Genomic DNA, 22,369 nt, shown 5'->3' on the forward strand with positions numbered 1-22,369 from the left:
TACGCTAGCTATGTGTTACGCTTTGTGTTACGCTATCTATGTGTTACGCTAGCTATGTGTTACGCTAGCTTTGTGTTACACTAGCTATGTGTTACGCCAGCTTTGTGTTACGCTAGCTATGTGTTACGCTAGCTTTGTGTTATGCTAGCTTTGTGTTACGCTTTGTGTTACGCTATCTATGTGTTACTCTAGCTTTGTGTTACACTAGCTTTGTGTTACGCTTTGTGTTACGCTATCTATGTGTTACTCTAGCTTTGTGTTACACTAGCTTTGTGTTATGCTTTGTGTTACGCTAGCTTTGTGTTACGCCAGCTTTGTGTTACGCTAGCCACGTATATTCACGCTAACCTTGTGTCAGCTAACTCACGTGTTGATTTTAGGTCATCAGGAAAAGTGAAATGTGAAATATGCAAACGAACGTTTCAAACGAACACAAACACAAAACTTTATTAGTTTTATAAAAACAACTCTCTGACCCGGGGTTAGATGGAGCAGAACTATTCTGAGTAAAAGGGATCGAGTCACAGATCGAGTCTCACGAGACCATGATTATAAATAACGGCTCCTCACGTCCACATTACAGAGACATGAAGTGACTCCACATGAGACATTTTACTGCACAGTGACGTCCTCATACATACAGGTGTAATAATGATGATAAGCAGCTTACACACACTACTGTGTGCATCATGGGATATGAACAAACACACACTAATATAATACACACAATTCATCCTGCCGCTACACACACACAATCACACACAGACACACACACACACACACACAATCACACACAGACACACACACACAATCACACACAGACACACACACACAATCACACACAGACACACACACACACAATCACACACAGACACACACACACACAATCACACAAAGACACACACACACAATCACACACAGACACACACACACAATCACACAAAGACACAAACACAATCACTCACGGACAGACACACACACATACAAACACACAATCACACACATACACACACACAATCACACAAAGACACACACACACAATTACACACAGACACACACACACACACAATCACACACAGACACACACACACAATCACACAAAGACACACACACACAATCACACACAGACACACACACAATCACACAAAGACACAAACACAATCACTCACGGACAGACACACACATACAAACACACAATCACACACATACACACACACAATCACACAAAGACACACACACAAACATACACACATACACACACATACACACAGACACACAAACAAACACACGCACACACACATACACACACACACAAACACACATATACACACACAATCACACAGACACACACAATCACACACACATGCACACACACAAACACACACATATACACACACACACAGACACACAAACACACACACGCACACACACATACACACACACACAAACACACATATACACACACAATCACACAGACACACACAATCACACACACAAACACACATTGCACACACACAAACACACACATATACACACACACACACACACAAACACACATATACACACACAATCACACAGACACACACAATCACACACACATACACACACATATACACAAACACAATCACACACATACACACACACAATCACACACAGACACACACACACAATCACACACAGACACACACACACAATCACACAGACACACACACACAATCACACAAAGACACACAAACACAATCACTCACGGACAGACACACATATACACACAATCACACAGACACACACAATCACACACAATCACACACACACACACACAATCACACACACATACACACACAAACACACACACAAACATACACACAAACACACACACACACAAACACAAACATACACACACAAACACACACACAAACACACACAAACAGACACACAAACACACATATACACACACAATCACACAGACACACACAATCACACACACATACACACACACAAACATACACACAAACACACACACACAAACACAAACATACACACACAAACACACACACACACAAACAGACACACACAATGAATGTATTTGTTTGCGAGTGATCACGTGTAAGAAAAGGGCAGCACTGATGCAGACACACACAGATGTCACGTCAGGTCAGAGAGATATCAGTGCTCGCTCTCTCTCTCTCTCTCTCTCTCTCTCTCTCTCTCTCTCTCTCTCTCTCTCTCTCTGTTCTCTCTCTCTCTCTCTCTCTCTCTCTCTCTCTCTCTCTCTCTCTCTCTCTCTCACACACACACACACACACACACACATTATCTCAGTATCTACCATTCAGCACATTTCCTATGTAAGCTTCCCCACATTCCCACATCTGGGCAGCAGACATGTGGACCAGCGGTGCAGGAACCTCTCAGGAACCTTATGATCAGACACGACGATGGATAACAGGAAATGATCCTGACAGAAAGATTCACTTCCAACACATGGAGCTTTAACTACACACACACATCTCAGCCCCCTGATAAGACCGTGTGCTCGTGTGTGTTCAGTGTTCAGTACACAGACGGATGAAGAGTTCGGCTGTCAGATAAAAGTGGGAGGTTCATCAGCACGACAGATGGATGGAGCTCAAAGCTACAGCTCCGAGTGCTGCTGACAGTGTGAGCAGAGTCTCACTGGGACCTCTGGGTGGGGGTCTGTTGTTTTTAAATGGTGTCCTCTGAACTCAACTAGTGCTGCACACGCCCAGTGACTCTGACACACACACACACACACACCTAACACACGCCCAGTGACTCTGACACACACACACACACACACACACATATACACACACAACACACACCTAACACACGCCCAGTGACTCTGACACACACACACACAACACACACCTAACACACGCCCAGTGACTCTGACACACACACACAACACACACCTAACACACGCCCAGTGACTCTGACACACACACACACACAACACACACCTAACACACGCCCAGTGACTCTGACACACACACACACACAACACACACCTAACACACGCCCAGTGACTCTGACACACACACACACACACACAACACATAATACACAACACACACACCTAACACACTCCCAGTGACTCTGACACACACACACACAACACATAATACACAACACACACATAACACACAGACATAACACACACATAACACACACACACACAACACACACATAACACACGCCCAATGACTCTGACACACACACACAACACACACAACACACACATAACACACACACACACACATAACACACACATAACACACGCCCAATGACTCTGACACACACACACACACACAACACACCTAACACACGCCCAATGACTCTGACACACACACAACACACACATAACACACAACACACACATAACACACACATAACACACGCCCAATGACTCTGACACACATAACACACACACAACACACCTAACACACGCCCAATGACTCTGACACACACACACACACAACACACATAACACACAACACACACATAACACACACACAACACACACCTAACACACGCCCAATGACTCTGACACACACACACACAACACACATAACACACAACACACACATAACACACACACACACACACAACACAGACATAACACACGCCCAATGACTCTGACACACACACACACAACACACACACTTAACACACACACACAACACACACACACAACACACACATAACACACGCCCAATGACTCTGACACACACACACACACAACACACCTAACACACGCCCAATGACTCTGACACACACACACAACACACACATAACACACACACACACATAACACACGCCCCATGACTCTGACACACACACACACAACACACACACTTAACACACACACACACAACACACACACAACACACACATAACACACAACACACACACAAACATCACTACAGCTACTTTCTTATTCTCTGTTATTGTGTCTGCTAACATCAGGTCCACCAAACACTTCCACATGGTGACATTTATTCATCATCATTAAGCACGTTGTCCTCCTCAGCGCTCTGCTGGAGCCCTGAATACTGACTGAAGATGGGAATCACACTGAATGACACCACAAACCGTCACAGAGCACCATAAGCACACACAGTCACACGTTTGGAGTAGTTGGGTCGGGTTGCCAGATTTCTGGAAGTCCTCTCAGAAACACACCCATCAGAAGATAAAAGTTGCAACAAACACACACCAGGTTTTATGTTCATTTGTTGTTTTTTCTTTTCTTCTTTCTTTCTTCTTCTTCTTCTATCACTATCACTCTATCTTCAACGATCACTTTATAAAGCTGTAATTAACATCAGCAGGAACCGAAATAGACTCGGATCATAGGCACAAAAATAGACGGTCATTAAAGGTAAAGATTCAACAGCTCATCACAGGAACGTGCAGATTAAGACTCAGCAGCATGGGAGGTGTAGATGATGGAGCACATGGATACATGGAGATGATGGAGCAGGTTTTCAGCAGTCAGCGTTCAGAACACAAGCCTGCTGAATGAAGGAGACGTCCCAGATCATGTCCAGAGCTCCAGCTGCTTACTGTAAGTGCTTACAGAAGATAAATGATTAATATGATGGTGAACATCTCTACATGCTTCTTACTGAGTCTACAAATAAAAATGGGATCTTCAGCGACATAACAGGTTTATTATCTATAATATATAATATATATAAAATCTCAGGTCTCAGGTGGAAAGCAGAAGATACTGAGATGAACTCATCGTTTGTCCTCAGTTCATCTCTACCTAAAGAGCGACGCAGCAGGGATTTAATCTGTCCAGTTCTCTCTCTTCCTCGTCGACATACTGTCACATACAGATTAGCGACTTCCTTCATGCTCATACAGCTCCATCAACACCATCACGCTCGTAACCTCGCAGCTCTCTCGCCAGTCCTTCAGACACCAGATTTCTTATTTCTCTTGTTTTTAAATCCTGCCTGTTATCACGTATATTACAGATTATAATCACATTATTACAGTTATTACAGATTATAATCACATTAGTAAGAACATTTCCACTGTGTGACATCAGAGTGGCACAAAAGCGCTAACTTCTGACACGAATAACCAACCGTGGTTTAGCGAACATGTTTGGGTCATGATGCACTATGGTTCAGCCAACTGCTCATTCCTGAAGGTCACACCCTGATTCCTACAAAGGGAGCGACGTCTCCTCCGGTGCCTGCGACTGCCTGCTTGCCCTTTGACCCTGAGCTTTTGTAGCTCCAGCTGCTACGTCCGCTCGTGTTCTCCAGACGAACAAAGACTTAAGACCGCAGTGAAGACGACACGCAGTTCACCGTTTAATCTCAGAGAAAGTTCTAGGTGTTTGTGTAGATCTTCATAAACACACCAGCTTTGCTTTGAGATGTTCAGCACTGATTACGGGACCCTGTCGGTTGTACACGTGGCGTGTAACACGTGGCGTGTAACACACACCTCGCCGTATTACGCTTCACCACAGATGATCTTTCACACGTCTTCCTTCCTGTTGGATTGTTAATAATTCTCATGTTATTTCTAATCTAATCTAATCTAATCTAATCTAATCTAAACATTTTCTCTCTCTCTCATTTTCTTCCTTAAAAGTGGCTTTAATATAAAAGTACACACGTGTAAAAATACACGTTTCCTCTGAATTCTCCCAAAAACGTTTCCTAAAACGAGTCACTAAAGTGTCTCCGTACGTGTGAGTGTGTGTGAATAGTGCTCTGTGATGGACCGGTGTCCCATCCGGGGTGTATTCCGTCCTCGTTCCCAGCGTTCCTGAGAGAAAAGCTCAGGATCCACCACAATGACCACATTCAGCTCCTTACTAAAGTGTCTGTTGTTACAGGTTTGTCTGCACAATCAGTTAAAAAAGTTAAACAGTGAGGCAGAGCGACACAGGAAGAAAGCAGACTACGGCGTGATGATGATGATGATGATGATGATGATGATGATGGCTCACTATTCATCTACACGTTATAGATTTTTAACTGCGTTCCCATTAAAATCACTCAGAATGAAAAGCATCACAGCGCAAAGTGCACTCGCTGCAGTGATGCTGATGCAGGAGCTTCTAAATGGGATGCAGTGTTTCCTCCATCATCTTCATCATCTTCATCATCATCATCATCCTCACACCATCATGTCACACAGCACAAATCACATGCACAATCATGATGGGTCCAGAAGACTTACCCGAACTGAAGGGTACTTTCAGGGCACCACACACCACACATCACACACACACACACACACACACACACACACACACACACACACACACACACACACACACACACACACACACTACCTTTTGTGTAATCCAAAGGGGAGATGATTTCAGCATCTAGATCAGATTTGCCTGAACATAAACCGAGTTAACGAGACTTTTAGACGTAAACACACGTGAGAATAAATAAAATAATAAATAATAAAATAGCGGCTGATTTTTCTCCGATTTCGATTCAACGGCTTTTGTTATTTTTCTGAAGCCACTGGCGCAGGATCCAGGCTCCGGCAGAGGCTCCGCCCACCGCCAGGCCCCGCCCTCCGTACAACCCCATTGGCTTAGAACCGCTCCTATGCAAATGAACCTCTTCCCTCTGATCCGATGTGGTGGTTCATTACAAACTCGGGACGCTGCCACCTAGTGGACAGAATAATGAATAACACGCTGTATTACTCATAGTCGATGTCCACTTTATTAGGAACACCTGTACACCCGCTCATTCATACATCTATTCAGTCAATAATGTGGCAACAGTACAGTAGATAATGTTAATGTCCATTCTTTAAAGGTCCACACAGACACCCAAAACACTATTTTGATTATACACATTATATATATATATATATATATATATATATATATATATATATATATATATATATATATATATATATATATAGCTGATTATAACTCACTAGTGTACATTATACATACACACGCTGATTATAACTCACTAGTGTACATTATACATACACACACTGATTATAACTCACTAGTGTACATTATACATACACAGGCTGATTATAACTCACTAATGAGCAGGTAATTCATTATTCATCAAACCTTTTATAAAATGTTTTATCTTAATAGTCTTTATCTTTCTGTCACAACAGTGAATTCCTCACATTTATGAATTAGGACAATTTTATTAGGTTCCTGTGAGAATAATTGTATAAAATACTTCATCTTTTCTGAAAATGTTGCAGACTTTCTGTACAGAGCACAATGTTCTTTTCTCTCTCTCACACACACACTCTCTCTCTCATACACACACACACACACACACACACACACACACACACACAGATACCTTGACCTTAGCATAACCTCCTCTCCCTGGCACATCTGCTCTGCTACAATACGCTTTGTATGAAAGAAGTTATGAAAAACACAATACTGCTCTGGGAGGTTTCCTGCTTCATGATAACAGTCATGGTATCTTCTGCAGACACTAGCATTAAGCTCCGCACACACACATTATGTCCTTCCTCTTTTTGTACTACTATATATTCATGTTTGACATGATAAAGTTTGGACTTGTCTTTAAAAGACTGACTGGCGTGAGGGAGGGAGAGGGGCTCAAAAATCCTGTCCAGGCGGCAGACGAGAGGGAAATAATTACAGTTCCCTAATGTGTATTAACTTACTAAGTAATTGTGTAAACATGACTTATTTCCACTCGTACACAACCTTCAGGACTACACCAAAGCACACAGGCAGGTTTTGTGTCCCTTCTTTACGGTTTCGACTGCTAATAAGGAAGCAGAAGGATTTGTGTCTTTAACATTTTAACTCTATGGTTTTATCATGCAGTGGTGCTCGGAGTCAAGCGGTGATGATCAGTGAAAAAAAGGAGTGATCAGGTTTCCATTCCCGATGAAGACGAGGTGCGTTTGAGGAGATGAATAATGTAGAGGTGTGTGATACCACCACATGGACCAGACTAATGCAGAACCTATGTAAAGACCTTCAATGAGCCTCTTCACATTTTACCAACTGTTTAAAAGTTCAGCTAAATATTTTGTGATGTTTAAAGCTTTGAGATGTCTGAAATGAAGACTAGCAGAATTATAATGAAGTAAATAATTCGTCTCACAGGGACATCTGATTCACCACGTTTCCTCTGGAGGTTCTCCTGTTGGATCAGATGGGTGTGTGTCCTGTCCAGGATGCATGCGCACGCGCGCGCGCACGCACACACACACACACCTCTACTGGGATAGGCTCCAGATCCAACACCACTCTGAGCGGGACGAAGAGCTTACTGAAGATGAACCATACCAACGAGTGGCAGATGAACCATGAGACTGAGACACTCAACAATTGTTCTGAGAACACTCTCGGATACCTCGAGCTCACTGCTGAACTAGATTCAGATGTCTTGATGGAAATACAGTGTGTGATGAGGGACAGGAACATGAAGAAAAAAAAGGAAAAGGATGGAAAGAAAGAAAAAGAGTGGGAGAAATAAATATACGGGAAAATAGCAAAGAATAAACAAAAAGGAAAGAACGAAGGAAAGAACCAAAAGAACAAACGAAAGAAAGAGAAAAATATAAAAAGAAAATAAAGAACAGAAAAAAGACAGAAGAAAGTATAAATAAAACATATAAACAGAAAGATGATATTCTGTTATAGATACAAAATATAATCCACAAAACAGTAAAAATATCATAACACAGATTTGGTTTCACTTTATTTATGATTAAACTTGATCAGTCAGGACACTCAGTATAAAAAATTCAAACACGGTTCTGAAAACTCAAGTTCATCTAAAAGCATCTCCCCGAACGCCAGACGCCGGACTCCAGACGGTCCTCGGCCGAGCCTATTCTCCACCCGCACCCTGGCGACGCTGTTTATAAGTGTTATAGATGTTTAGGAACATTTCTTGGCAGGGAATCTGTGCCTGTAGCTTGGAGCAAATGAGGAAGGAGCCGGCCATCTTGCGGTGCAGCGAGTACGACTCCTCTGGAGGAGGAGCGAGGCGGTGACGAAGCATCACAGGGATCAGATTGTGGATCCGACGCGTCGTGCTCTGAGTGCTAAAGTCAAAGGCGCCTGAAGAGGCGAACGCTTCTCCCAGGATCATCACTGCCTCCACGTGAGCTTCCTCAAAGGCCTGCCAGGGACACACAAGAGTTTGTGTACAGGAATTAACCTTCACAACTAAAATCCAAATCCCAGAATGAACAGAAACTTCATCAGTATTTATATATTCTGTGATTTTGTCCACAGTAAAATCATTAACAATAAAATTATGATTTAAAAACTGAAATGTCCAGATTCTTAATGTGGAGTGAAGATCTCACACCTTGGCTTCATAACCAGTGAGGAACTTCAGGTCTATGGACTTCTGTAGGACTCTGGCTCGATCACCCACTGAGGCTGCGTGCACCACCTAGTGGTCACACAGAGACACACACACACACACACAGAGACAGACAGACACACACACAGACACAGCAATTAAATTAAGAGAGAATAATCTAAGTATTATTTAATAAAAATAAAGGTTTCCTACTTTATAAACTCCCATTTTAATCACAGTTAAATAAAACCACGTGGGATGTAAATGTGTAAACAGCTTTTTTTCACTAATACTAATCTGTTCACCTCAATGTAGTCATCAGTGAAGGACTCTGGGTATTCTCGACAGGCTCCAAAGTCTAACAGGTAAATCTGTGAAACACAAGAGAGTTAAATGTCTTCATGTTCCTGTAAGACTGAATAAAGGTCTTGGTGTGTCACATGAAGTCTATTAACAAAGATCAGAGCTGTGTGTTTAATAAAACACCAGACCAGTGAAGTCTGCAGAGGGGTAAAAAGAAATAAATAAATAAATAAATGTCTTCCTTTGGAAACCTGCTCACCGTGTCCTCTTCAGCATTGTAGTAGAAGTTGGACCAGTTGGGATCCGTCTGCATGAAGCGAAACTCAAAAAGTTCTCGCAGACACAAGTGCAGGATGCTGAAGCAAATCTGTGGAGAAGAAATTCACAAGACTTCAGATCAAGCTGCTGCTTCATCTTTATAGTGACTGGTACCACTGTATAATAACAAATCTCACTTTACTAAGTAAAATAAATAATATGCCGAGACGTCACCTGATAAGGACCTGTTATTTCTCTCACCTTATTCCTGGTCTCCTGATCCAGATCCGTACAGCTGTCCAGTGGGACTCCGTTAATCAGCTCCATGGTGATGACACGAGAGGTGGTGAGCTCGTCGATGACCTCGGGTACTTTAAATATCGGGTCTCCTTCCATCAGGGTCCTGCAGGAGACGTATAAAAGGTTTGGATGCTCTGAACGCTGGGTTCATGCAGACGCCGTTTCTGCGTCACTAGACTTACTTGAAGCGCCTTGCACAATTTGCCTCTCGTTTGTAATCACACTCCCAGGCGAGCTCCCTGTGAAGGACCTCCAGGCTGCTGTCTGCGAATAAACCTGACACAAATAACCACGATCACACACAGATCCCTCACCGACGTTTGTTATGTAAGACGTGAAAGCGTTTCCCTCTCTTACCCTCAGGAAGTGGCACGCTCATCTTCAACACGGACATCAGGTTGTTCACGTCGCTTTTAATGCTCTCTGAGACGCCTGGATACTGTAAGGTCAGAAGGTTACGGTCCTGATTACTAGTTGGTTAAATCTTAAACCTTCTCTTTGTTTAAAAAATGAGGTTTTCATATCATCTCAGTTCAGCAGTGTAATATAGTAACATGAGGTGGTGTAAAGGTCACACAGTTCCTCGTCCGCTCCTCCTCAGTACCTGGATCTTCATAGCCACTTCTCTTCCATCGGGCAGGACTCCATGATGCACCTGACCGATGGAGGCTGCTGCGAAGGGTTTGTCCTGAAATGACAGGAGCATGTCCTTCCAGCCAGGGCCCAACTCGTCCTCGAGAACTTTCTACAAAACATTCACCACAACGGCGAACTGAGAAACATGAACAACTCAAATGCAGACACACCTGATTATTAACCCCTCAGTGAGCTGCAACAGGTAACGTTGTGGTGAACAGATGGATTTAACAGTAAAAAGTTTAAAAACAGTTTAAAATTGTGTAAAAAGTTCTACTGACAGTGAATTCCTTCATGTTTAAACATTAGCATCAAAGGGGCTTTTTACACCCGGTCACTTCCTGCGTGTTCTGTGATCAGATATCTACCCGACGGTAAAAAGACCAGGTCTAACTGCCCTCCGAGACGGATATAAACCCGACGGTACAAACCCCTTCAGGAGGAGGTCTGGGACACGTTTCAGATGAAACTGGACAGGTGTAAATGAATGTGGTTGTTCGAGCCACATACGTCAGCGCTAAACTCCTCCCAAACGGAACTACGTCACTCGCAGGTGACCTTTCACCCAGGCGTCTCATCGGGGATTAAAACGCGCTGCCGCCGCCAACGAAAACGCAGCAAACAGTAAATGTTGTTTTTTGTAACAAACGTCGTAACCAGTTTTTATGTCTTCTTTTTGATCGCGTTCTGAAAACCACAGACACCAAAGTGTGTTCTGTTTCAATTACCCCGGAAATGAGGGCAAATATACTTGCATTTTGGGCGGGAGCAGAAAGATCGGATCGATATCCGATTCGCCGAGACGCGTTTATGTGTCCTGATGTAAATGGGACAGTTTTAACAAATCAGACGGCGATCGGATCAGAGACAACACACGAAGTGACCGGGTGTAAAAAGGCCCTAAAAAAAAAGCACTGTGTTTCATGCAGGTTTCATTACTGATACCGTACACGTCCATATGTCCTGCTCCGTCCTCATGTTGGTGTCTCAGATGTTTTGTAGCTGTGTTCATTTCACTACAATTCCTTTATATTAAACTGTACAGTATAAAACCAGCTTAAATGAAGGAACTTACCGTGGTTTGCCAGGCCGGCATGAAGTCCGCACTTTGTCTGACCCTCTCAAAGATCTTCTGTAGTTGTGGATTAATAAAGCTGTTATCTAAAAAAAAAAAAACATTGCTCACTTTAGCACTGACTGACAGCAGCCACAACGACTTAAAACTCGATCAAGCTGGAACAAAATTAAGCTCAATACATAATCAACACACATCGTACTGTAAGAGCAGGTGTGTAATTGCCCCTTTGCCACCGGGGCAGATTGAGTGCAGGTTCGGAGCCTAATTTAGAAAAAGTTCTTTCTGTTTCGACCGCCAAAGCACCGGGTCTGAACCAGGAAAAGTGGTTCTTAAGTAGCACCAAAACGTCGCTGGTCTAGACTTAATAACCGCTTGTGTCAGGGCTGTGGGCGGGGCTGTGGGCGGAGCTACTGTTAGCGCATTTGATAAATGTACCTTAAGTATGCTAATGTTTAATACACTTTTACTTTACTGCGATGTGATACATTATCAGCACACATGATAGTAGGTAGCTACATGCTAAGGCTAACTTTTTTCTGTGTTAATGATAAAATAACGTTAAGTACTTTCTCCATCACAACCTCCGTTTATACAGATTACACGGAGCTGCACGCACACGTCGGATTCGCCGCGTTTGGGTGTTAATGTAGGTTCACAAAGCCATGAGCATTAACAGTAAAGTAACATCCACCATTGTTGTTGTTGTGTCTGTGTTTGTCGCTGCTGCGCTAACGTCGCTGTGTAACGTGACACGTATACAGTGACGTCACACTCGGCTCTGTGATGCTCTCTAACCGATGGAAAGGCGAACCGGTTCTTAGAAGGTTCTCCAGTGGAACCAACTTTGACCCAGCACCAGCACGAGCTCTGAACCAGCACCCGGGTCTTTCTGGTGGAAAAGGGGTAAAAGAGAACCAGATTTTTGTGCTGTACCCTGAATGCTCAGCATCTGTCCAATCTTCAGCGCTGCTCCTCGCACCTTACAGAGTGTGTTAACAATCCTCTCAGCATTGGCTTCAGACAGGAGTGGAGAGTCCAACACTGCACCCGTATCTGACAGACAAATCCCACCCAAAATCTTAAAATGCAACACAACAGTAACACAGAGATAGAAGTGGAAGAGAAAAAAGAACATACTGGATTTTTTGCCTCCAAAAGATTGCTTTGCAACTTCAACAATGGCACCGATCCCGAGTCCAACAGCTAAACCTGCAAGAGCCTAGTATGAGTACGAGGGCTGTCTGGGGTCAAAGCAGCTGCTGTATAACCCAGGGGCAGATAATGACCAGGAAACAATTCACTCACTTTATATTCATGTCTGGGGTTTTTAGAGTTTTAATTCAGAATCATTTAATAACTTAAAGTAAAAAAAAAAAAACAACAACTCTGACTTCTGTTTTTTTTTTTGTAAAATTTCAATTCCGGATCATCAGGCGTCTCCCCGTGAACTACATACTGTACTCACCCCCAAAATTCGCAAGTCTGCTAATCCGTGTGACAGGAACCTTCCTTTCTTTAGCTCGCTCGCTTAGCTGAAAGGAAATCAGATTATTCGGTGGAACGATGACATCATCCGAACGTCTCTACTGCAAGACTGCATTTCTAATGTAATCTTACATTGTGAGGAGGAGCTGCTTTCTTTACATCCAAAATAATCTTACAGGCACTATATTAACTATAGTCAGAGAACTGGAGCAAACAAAAGCAGACATAGTCTCATTTTCTCATCCATTACAGACGTTGCCTTTCCAACAACCTGTCTAGAGAAAACAGATAAAAAAATAAACTCTTAACAGTTCGTTGTGTTCATTAATCCTCCGTTTGTGGATCTTTATCCACAGATCCATTTATCCAGCACTGATCCTGAGCAAGGGATAGGGCTGGGCGATAAAACAATAACGATATGTATCGCGATAGACACGTGATCGATATCAATAAAAAATGTGTTCGATAAAATGTTGGATATTTTTTATTCTTTGTCGGAAGAAAACAGAGGTCGCGAAGCGAGTTTGGTCGCATTAACAAAGACACTCGCTCTCTGGTAACCTAGCAACGTAGGGAGTGACACGCTAACAGCCAATCATGTAACAGGATCACGTTTGGTTGTGCCATATTATCGTCTCTTGCCGGTCTGCTGGATTCCTCTACAGTAACTGGTGACTGATGAGCAGAAAATGAGCCGCAGCGAGCGAGGAAATTGTAAATAAAAGAGGAAAAGTCAGCGCGCCGGTATGGCACTTTTTTGGATATTATAAATTCTGTCTTAATAACTGAGGGGATTCTGATCAATTATCGATATCGACCGATATGAAGCACTGATATCGTGATACATTTTGCAGTCATATCGGCCAGCCCTAACAAGGGATTAATTACTTAATTAATGCTCTTAATGGGATTGATTTAGCTACAGAACAAAATATACCAAAGATGGATAAGTTGCCAAAATTAATCAATCACCGTGGGTCACAGGAACGTCACATTCAGACTATACTGAAAAATATGAACCAATTAATAAATTTCACCTTGACAAAGACATGAACTATATACATATGTCTGTCCTCACCTTCTGGCGAACAGGACGGGCGGCGCTCTGTTTAACATCCCTGGCCTTTTTAATGTCCTCTGGACTCAGTCTGGCCACAACGGAGTCATGAACGAACCTCACGTGATTAAAAGGTGCTGAAACATGCAGGAACCGAGTGCTTTGTCCAGGGTTAGGGTTAAGTTGCTGGTTCCTGCTGGTTCCTGCTGGTGTTCCTCCAGGAGGGTAAATGTCCTCCTTGCCCAAGGTATCCGGTGCGAGCTCTGAGCCCACGGCCCATTTGGCTGCCTCGTGGTCCTCCATCTGGTCCCATCCTTCGATGTCCGGGAACTCTTCTGTCTCGGACATAGTCGTCTGGTCGACATACAAGCAAAATGATTGCAACAAAACTGCAAGAGAATAAAATGTGATTTATATCAAAACACAGGAGCATCGAGTCAGATCACCATGTACCTTGTCTTGCTTTATCATGGTACCGGTCCAAGCCCCAACTGCATCCTGTGCAGCTTTGATTCCGGCTCCCAGCGTGGAGTTGCAGGCGATCAACCTCAGCTGCTCGGCCTGCGTGGTGGCGAAGGCGGCACCGACCCTGCTGGCACCCCTCACCACCTGGAACACCTCTGACAGCATCACTGGGTGTAAGGAGAAAGCAACAACTCTATTAAAGTTCTTTTACAGAAAGCCTGGAATAACAATGAAGAAAGGAGAACTTTATCCACAACCATAAGGACTAACAAATTTAGCACAGAAACATGTGGGAAAATACTGAAGCAGAAAACTTTGTCAAACACAAAATTTATATAACTGCTAAAATATCTGGCCATGACTGTAGATGTTGGATTGTGTGTTTGTTAGTGAGCTCAGACTCCGGTGTTAGTGAGCTCAGACCCCGGTGTTAGTGAGCTCAGACTCCGGTGTTAGTGAGCTCAGACTCCGGTGTTAGTGAGCTCAGACCCCGGTGTTAGTGAGCTCAGACTCCGGTGTTAGTGAGCTCAGACCCCGGTGTTAGTGAGCTCAGACCCCTGTGTTAGTGAGCTCAGACCCCGGTGTTAGTGAGCTCAGACTCCGGTGTTAGTGAGCTCAGACCCCGGTGTTAGTGAGCTCAGACTCCGGTGTTAGTGAGCTCAGACTCCGGTGTTAGTGAGCTCAGACTCCGGTGTTAGTGAGCTCAGACTCCGGTGTTAGTGAGCTCAGACTCCGGTGTTAGTGAGCTCAGACTCCGGTGTTAGTGAGCTCAGACTCCGGTGTTAGTGAGCTCAGACTCCGGTGTTAGTGAGCTCAGACTCCGGTGTTAGTGAGGATCTGTAAAATTCAGGCGTGCGTGTGTGTGTGTGCGTGCGTGTGTGCGTACGTGCGTGCGTGAAAGAGAGAGATATGAGTGTGTGTATGAGATATGTGTGCGTGTTTTTTATGATATGAGTTTTTATGATATGAGTGTGTGTGTGTGTGTGTGTGTGTGTGTGTGTGAGATGTGTGTGTCCTATATGGTGCATTTATAACAACTCTCTTTAACCACAAAAGTTCCCCTAGTTGTAGCGGCATCCCATCACTAACTGATGTTCTATAACCGGTAATAACCACCTACACCAGCACATGCACATAAGAGAAACGACTCACCGCTGTTTATAAACGTTACACTATGTCCTTCTAACGCTCCCGACGTGCCACGGTGTGATCACAGCTACCGGACCCGGAAATACATATGGAGATGGACGTGCGGCGCAGCCAACCAAATTCACCGTCATCCGCCTGACGACAAACAACAATAACTACTGGCCAATGATATTATAAGCAGGGCGGGCAGTTACGTGTACAGCTCCAGACGGGGCGGGTTTTAGTAAAACAACCTTATTACGGTATTTCGGATCTTTACACATGAGTCGGATCTTTTCACATGAGTCGGATTAAAGAGTCGATTCTTGGTTCGTAGTCAATAAGTTTATTTTGGTCAGCGATTTGTTGTTTTTGGGGCAACTATGAACGGATTAATGTTCATTTACATTACATTATATTTTATAAAATCTGTTTCAAATGTTAACTCACCAAAACACTACACAGGGCTCTGTGTCCTTCACTGTCTTTTGTCCTTCACTGTCTTTTGTCCTACACTGTCTTTTGTCCTGCACTGTTATTTGCCCTGCACTGTCTTCTTGTCTTGTGTCCCACACTGTGTACACCAGGTTGTACAGATACACTTTATGTATCTAGGACTAACTTACTTCAGTCCTTATCTATGTAGCTCCCTGGTCCTGGAGGAACGTTGTCTCATGTCACTGTGTACTGTGTCACATAAATATGGTGTAAATGACTATAAAAGCTTCTTGACTTGACTTGACATTTACATTAAGCGCTCATACATACACACACACACACACACACACACACACACACACACACACACACACACACAATTTTTTTTTTTCGTTGCCAAAACACCTGGCACATTTTGGGAGTTGTAACTGATTTAATTGAATATATCAGTTAATAACCTGCAGCCTATCTGCACTACACGTGTCCCAGCAGCAACCAACACATAATAGCAGAATCACTAAATGCATCACAAGTACACCATAAATACACAGCATGCGTGTGAACATGGACTTTTCCTTTAATCACTCAGCAGTGTTCTGATGCTCAGGCTCTTAGAGGACGGCTTGGAGCTTCCATATATGGGCATGCCATCAGCTCGCTTCTCTTATTGGCTGCTGGCGCTGTGCAGCTGCCTGTCAACAAGATGGCCTTCAATTGCTTTTTAAACACAACGAAAGTGCACTAGTTTTAATACGACGTCAGTGTTTTTATAAAGATCTACAAGTACAGAACTGTAGTGAGTTAAAGCGCGATATCGTGTAGCTGTGGAGGAGAGAGAGGCTTCACTGCAGCTATGCTATAGGTCACAGGCTAATGCTGAGGTAACAGACCTCTGACACGGCCTGCTTTTGGGCTCTTTTTAATGGACGTTTTTACAGATATTTTTAGTCGACGTTAGGTTGTTGTTGTCATTGTTGTGGGAGAAACTGCTGGTCGGAGCCCAAACACGCTGTCTGTGAGGTAAGAAGCAGTGAATGTTTATGTAACGTTAGGGAAGGGAACGATATAGCCATGATGCTAACAGGCTAATCCTGTGCTGTGGTGCTAACAGGCTAAACCTGTGCTGTGGTGCTAACAGGCTAAACCTGTGCTGTGGTGCTAACAGGCTAAACCTGTGCTGTGATGCTAACAAGCTAATCTTGTGCTATGATGCTAACAGGCTAAAGCTGTGCTAGCTTCAGCTCTTCCACACGAACACGATGATAAAAGTATTATCGAAAATGTGAGTTGTTGTTTTTTTCTCTTGTGTTCAGCTTGAAGTGAAACTAATAATGTCATCTAAGTATTTAAGCAGCTAAGTGTTGACAAGCTGTGGGTCCAAACGCTTGGTTTATCCTGCAGGTACATTTTATTAACGTCATTGTGCTTAAACACGTCAGACTGAACTGTTCACTTACATATAATACACGAATTTATTTACATTCTGAATTAATTATATTCTGTTTCTAAAGTATTGTGAAATGCTGTTGACACTAAACAGGCTATGACAAAATGCAATACTTTATTTAGAGTTTATTAGCCGAATAAATACGTGATCGTGTGATTTAATGTTTAAAATGACAACGTGCTACAGTGATGTCACAGCTAAGTGCCTTAACATCTAACGCTAGGTGCTTATTACTGCATTAAAGCTCAGACTTTTCTCTGTTTTATCATCTAATCTACAGTTATAGATTATAATCTAATCTACAGTTCATTGTAATCATCAAAGGTGTAAATGACCGTAGTTTCTCGTCAGTGTGATCCTAACCTTCTCCAACTAGTTCATTACTCCTGTGGTGAGAGAACTATAATTCAGTCCGATTCTTTGTCACAGCCGCTGATTTAATATCTGGTCTGACGTTGAATATTTGACCATGTAATTGTTAGTGTCTGAGGGAGGAAACCGAGCCTTGGCAGATCCCAAAAAGTATTCCAACTGGTTCTGTAAATTTTTTTGTTCAAATTTAATTATTTCTTTATTTATTTTGGTAGGTGTACAATTAATTTACTGGGCATTTGAGACAGAAAAGGGCATACATGTGCTCCATGTCTTTATTATATTCCAGAATAACCACCGTCACTTCTCTGAGGGTGGAAAGAAAATACATACCCACGATTGCAGATATGTGGCTAATGAGTATACTGTTTGTGTATGGAGTAGAATTTAGATCATGAAACGAACCTGTGTTGAGATTTGTGTGGAATTGAATTTATCAGTCGTCTGTAACGTGATTTTACACGTCACTTCTGTGCTTAAACTCTCACGTCAGGTTAACAATAAAATGATCACAGGAGGAGTGAGTTTATAACATGCCGTATTTGACGATGTCACGTGACGATGTTTGCGTCACTTGGTCATCTGATCACTCGCTGGTCATAACAGGATGTCCAAGCAGTCAAAAATACAAAAATCAAACAATTATAATAACCTTGCTGCAGGACTAAATTCTGCAGGCAAACAATTATTTTCCAAATGCAAGGTGATGTCTTCATAGAAAACCACACATATATGTATTCAGACTAAAGTTACAAATTGGTCTGTAATTTCCTCTAAGGAAGACAGACGAAATCACAGACACGGCCGATCGAGACAGAAAAAAATATGTCATGACACCATGTAAATGTAATCCTGTTCGAATAGGGCTTTGACCCGGACTAAACACCTGATTTGCCCCGATTAACAATATTTTTGTGTTGTTTAATATTTAATAATGCAACTCAATGTTCATACATAATTATTACCTGATGTATTTATTAATTGGGGTTATATACAAGATATATTAATAAGATGTAAATAAAATAATTTTTTTTTATTTCTTAGATAAAAACTTTTGATGGAGACTTCAGACCATGAACAACGACAATGAGTGGTGAACGAAAAAACTGCCCAGCGTAGTGGCAGATATGCTCTCCAAGGGCTCATGATGAACCGCGACACCTTTTCCCACATCCGGCTGTGGTGCCCGCGTCCGTTTGGCACCTACTCACAAAACAAGCCTTTCGGTAATGGCACAATTGGCGGTGGGACATCTGCTCTTTGTAAAGCCGACACCGCCGGCTGTCCATCCATAGATGATGGTGGAGTTGCTGAGGAGAATACTGAGGATGTGGGCACCGAGAACACCCCTCCTGCCCCATCGTCCAACCTCCGGGCGCCCACACCCCCTGCACCACCCTCGACTTCTACACAAATGGAAGATGGCAGGGTGTTGCTGGATACATGGTATGTCATTAAACCAGGCAATACCAAAGAGAAAATTGCCTTTTTCGTGGCTCACCAGTGTACAGGTGCAGGCATTCCGAGACCTAGTGCCATGAAGGTGAAGGGAAACTGGGGCACAGACTGTACAAAGGCTAAGCGTCGTCGCCGCTGCTCTTCATACGACCCTTCTACAAGAGCTCAGAATGTGACATCAGAGCTACTGTCAGAGCCCAGCTGCCTGGAGGACAGTGTTGGTGTGAACGAGACCGACCTGCTATCTGTAGCAGAGATGGTGGCCCTTGTTGAGCAGCGCACAGCTATGGCCTTGCAAGGCATGGCAGCTCAAGGACAAATGACCTCAAGCAACCAGCAGCATACAGTTCTCCAAAATTCTATTTCAGATTCTCCACCTGTTGTATTCCTTTCAGAATCTTCTCCTCCTTCCCCAATCTCGAAAAGTGACTTTGAACGGCAGCAACAGCAGGAATCCAGGCGTGTTGCTCAGGCAGTAGCACGCTTTGAGTCTCAGCAGCAAAGTCTTGAGAGTACGATATTGCGGCCTCAGATACACGACTCCGGTAAAGACCGGGATTGTGTCGGTGAGACCGGGGCAAACGGCCAAAACCATGGTCGAGGGGAAGTTAGGATTGCGTTTCGAGTGTCTAGTTTGGATCCCCGGTCCCAGTCTGAGCCTGAAGGTCGCCCCAGGTGCATGTTTATGAGTTGTGGGACTGGAGCAGGGCAGGCAGCAACCAGGGCCAAAGAAAAGATCACGTGTGACCTTTACCAGCTGGTTAGCCCTTCATCTCGAGACTCCACTGTTCTGGCTAGCTCATCAAAATCAGATGCCACAGGAGAAGACATCACTGAGCGGTCTCCCTCCACAACTACAGACCATACCCCAGACCATTGCACGGGAGAGAAAAAGGCTGTGTCTCGTGAGCGAGTGACTGGCTTCCATGTCGAAGTTGTTGTCACAGGAGCTGTGGACCAGTGTGTCTTCTACGGTAAGGACAGCACAGAGAATGTCCAAGAAGAGACTGTTTGCATAGCTATGCCCAGTGGGACTAACCGAGCTGATGTTTTAGAAGAGCCTCCACCTGGCCAGCTTTTCTTTCTCCAAAGCCCATCTGCTGAAGATGAAAGTGATTCGGTGATCTCCAGTGGAATTTGCCCTTTGGATCGTGCAAATAAAAATGGCTCTGTGGGGAATGCTGTAGAGAGACCTGCCAGCCCGATTGGCAGCGTGGAGGACTGCACTGATAAATCTCTCTGCCGACTCTACCGTCATGTTTCTCACGATTTTCTGGAGATCCGTTTCCAGATCCAGCGGCTTCTGGAGCCACGGCAGTATATGCTCATGCTTCCTGACCACATCATGGTGAACATATTCAGCTACTTACCCACCCGCTCTCTCGCAGCCTTGAAGTGCACCTGCCATGACTTTAAGGCCCTAATTGAGACCTATGGTGTGTGTGCCACAGACTCTCGCTGGAACCAGGACCCTCTGTATCGCGATGACCCCTGCAAGCAGTGCAAGCGGCAGTACGAGCGGGGGGACGTCTCGCTTTGCCGCTGGCACCCCAAACCTTATCACCACGACCTGCCTTATGGACGCTCGTACTGGATGTGCTGCCGGCGCACGGACAAGGACACACCTGGCTGTAGAGTTGGACTGCATGACAACAACTGGGTCCAACCATGTGACATGGTTCAGGCCCGCTCCAAAAGAGACGATGGGAGGTAAAGACAGTAGTAGGATGTTTCTGGGTTCCTTTCTTACTCTCATGCTGTCTAAATCTCACGACAGTGTAATATTTATGGTTGAGCCTCCCTCCCCACCTCAGCTTGTTAACCCTGCTATCGTGTCAGTATCGGTTCTTAGCAGCACAGCATACTTCTTATGGCCGTAATATGCTGAGTGTGAATATCAGCGCTGATTAACTGAGGTTAATGTCTGCTGCATGGGACTAAATCTTTACACGTATTTGTAAATTGGTTAGAAATTCTTTCTGGCTTAGCTTAAAACCAACACTGAAGCCAAACCCAACCTCGCTAAACCTGCAGGTTAAGCACTGGCTTGTCTTGCAAAAGTCATTAAATGTATTATGGTTGGATGTCATGTTTTCTTTACTGACCCTGGGGCAAAAATGATGTCACTTTACAAATACCTGATGTCACTTTGTAATCAACAGTTCTACTGCTTGTGTGTGTGAATGAGTGAACTGTGTTTCTTCTTTCCTTTTTTTGGTTTCAATATTTGCAAAAATAAGATCGATTATAGAAATGCGTATTTCTCGTTCATCTATTTTTCTGTCGTGCACCAGCACCATTGCTAAAAACCCGTCTTTGCTTTCTGTTGGTGAAAAAGACATCAGGTTCCACAGCCTTAAGCCCGTTCCATCTGCTCACTCCATCCACAATCTTTCAAACAGAATCAAATGTTGAGGCCGAAGCCCTCTGGTTTGAGAGACCGTTGTAGGTTTCGCAGTCAGCGTATGTTCTAGGGACTTTTTGCCTCGAAAGTAAATAAAAGTTATTTAAAACTGGTGTCCGTATTAGATTACCTTTCTTCTTTTTTTTTAACAAGTGCAGCGTATCATATTCAGTTCCAGAGATCC

The 22,369-nt window shown here is 43.6% G+C and overlaps 3 protein-coding genes and 1 long non-coding RNA gene across 7 annotated transcripts in view; 2 read left to right on the top strand and 2 right to left on the bottom strand.

Moving 5' to 3' along the window:
- numbl (NUMB like endocytic adaptor protein) overlaps positions 1-6,605 on the bottom strand; it is a 43,881-nt gene extending 37,276 nt beyond the window's left edge. Inside the window, exon 1 of one of the 2 annotated variants that reach the window (XM_047820752.1) lies at positions 6,347-6,605. The gene's annotated coding sequence lies outside the window, so the exon portion shown is untranslated. The remainder of the gene's footprint in view (positions 1-6,346) is intronic. The other variant, XM_047820751.1, reaches the window with a different exon arrangement.
- A 987-nt stretch (positions 6,606-7,592) lies between these two features.
- LOC125145929 lies at positions 7,593-8,288 on the top strand. The gene is made up of 3 exons (XR_007144408.1): positions 7,593-7,765; positions 7,859-7,961; positions 8,144-8,288. It is a non-coding gene; the product is annotated as an uncharacterized LOC125145929 (long non-coding RNA).
- Positions 8,289-8,714: 426 nt separating this feature from the next.
- coq8b (coenzyme Q8B) lies at positions 8,715-16,244 on the bottom strand. Its single transcript, XM_027155525.2, has 15 exons — positions 16,091-16,244; positions 14,927-15,105; positions 14,495-14,827; positions 13,397-13,463; positions 13,069-13,140; positions 12,865-12,984; positions 11,929-12,014; positions 10,822-10,962; positions 10,575-10,656; positions 10,400-10,493; positions 10,179-10,320; positions 9,919-10,026; positions 9,662-9,727; positions 9,360-9,446; positions 8,715-9,167 (listed from the first exon to the last, which is right to left on the bottom strand). The coding sequence occupies exons 2-15, from the start codon at positions 15,101-15,103 to the stop codon at positions 8,874-8,876; spliced, it is 1,869 nt and encodes a 622-aa protein (XP_027011326.2). The 5' UTR covers positions 15,104-15,105; positions 16,091-16,244; the 3' UTR covers positions 8,715-8,873.
- Positions 16,245-17,120: 876 nt separating this feature from the next.
- On the top strand, positions 17,121-22,298 carry fbxo46 (F-box protein 46). Of its 3 annotated transcripts, XM_027155528.2 has the most exons (3): positions 17,121-17,524; positions 17,724-17,786; positions 19,368-22,298. In XM_027155528.2, exon 3 carries the CDS (start codon positions 19,468-19,470, stop codon positions 21,493-21,495), a length of 2,028 nt encoding a protein of 675 aa, XP_027011329.1. In that variant the 5' UTR covers positions 17,121-17,524; positions 17,724-17,786; positions 19,368-19,467; the 3' UTR covers positions 21,496-22,298. The 3 variants fall into 3 exon arrangements, with proteins under 3 accessions (XP_027011329.1, XP_027011328.1, XP_047676189.1); XM_027155527.2 differs by lacking the exon at positions 17,724-17,786 and having other exon boundaries at positions 17,134-17,524; XM_047820233.1 differs by lacking the exon at positions 17,121-17,524 and having other exon boundaries at positions 17,712-17,786.
- The last annotated feature ends 71 nt before the right edge of the window (positions 22,299-22,369 follow it).

This window comes from Tachysurus fulvidraco, chromosome 11 (genome assembly GCF_022655615.1).
Source record: "Tachysurus fulvidraco isolate hzauxx_2018 chromosome 11, HZAU_PFXX_2.0, whole genome shotgun sequence".
In the NCBI taxonomy this organism is placed as follows: Eukaryota; Metazoa; Chordata; class Actinopteri; order Siluriformes; family Bagridae; genus Tachysurus; species Tachysurus fulvidraco.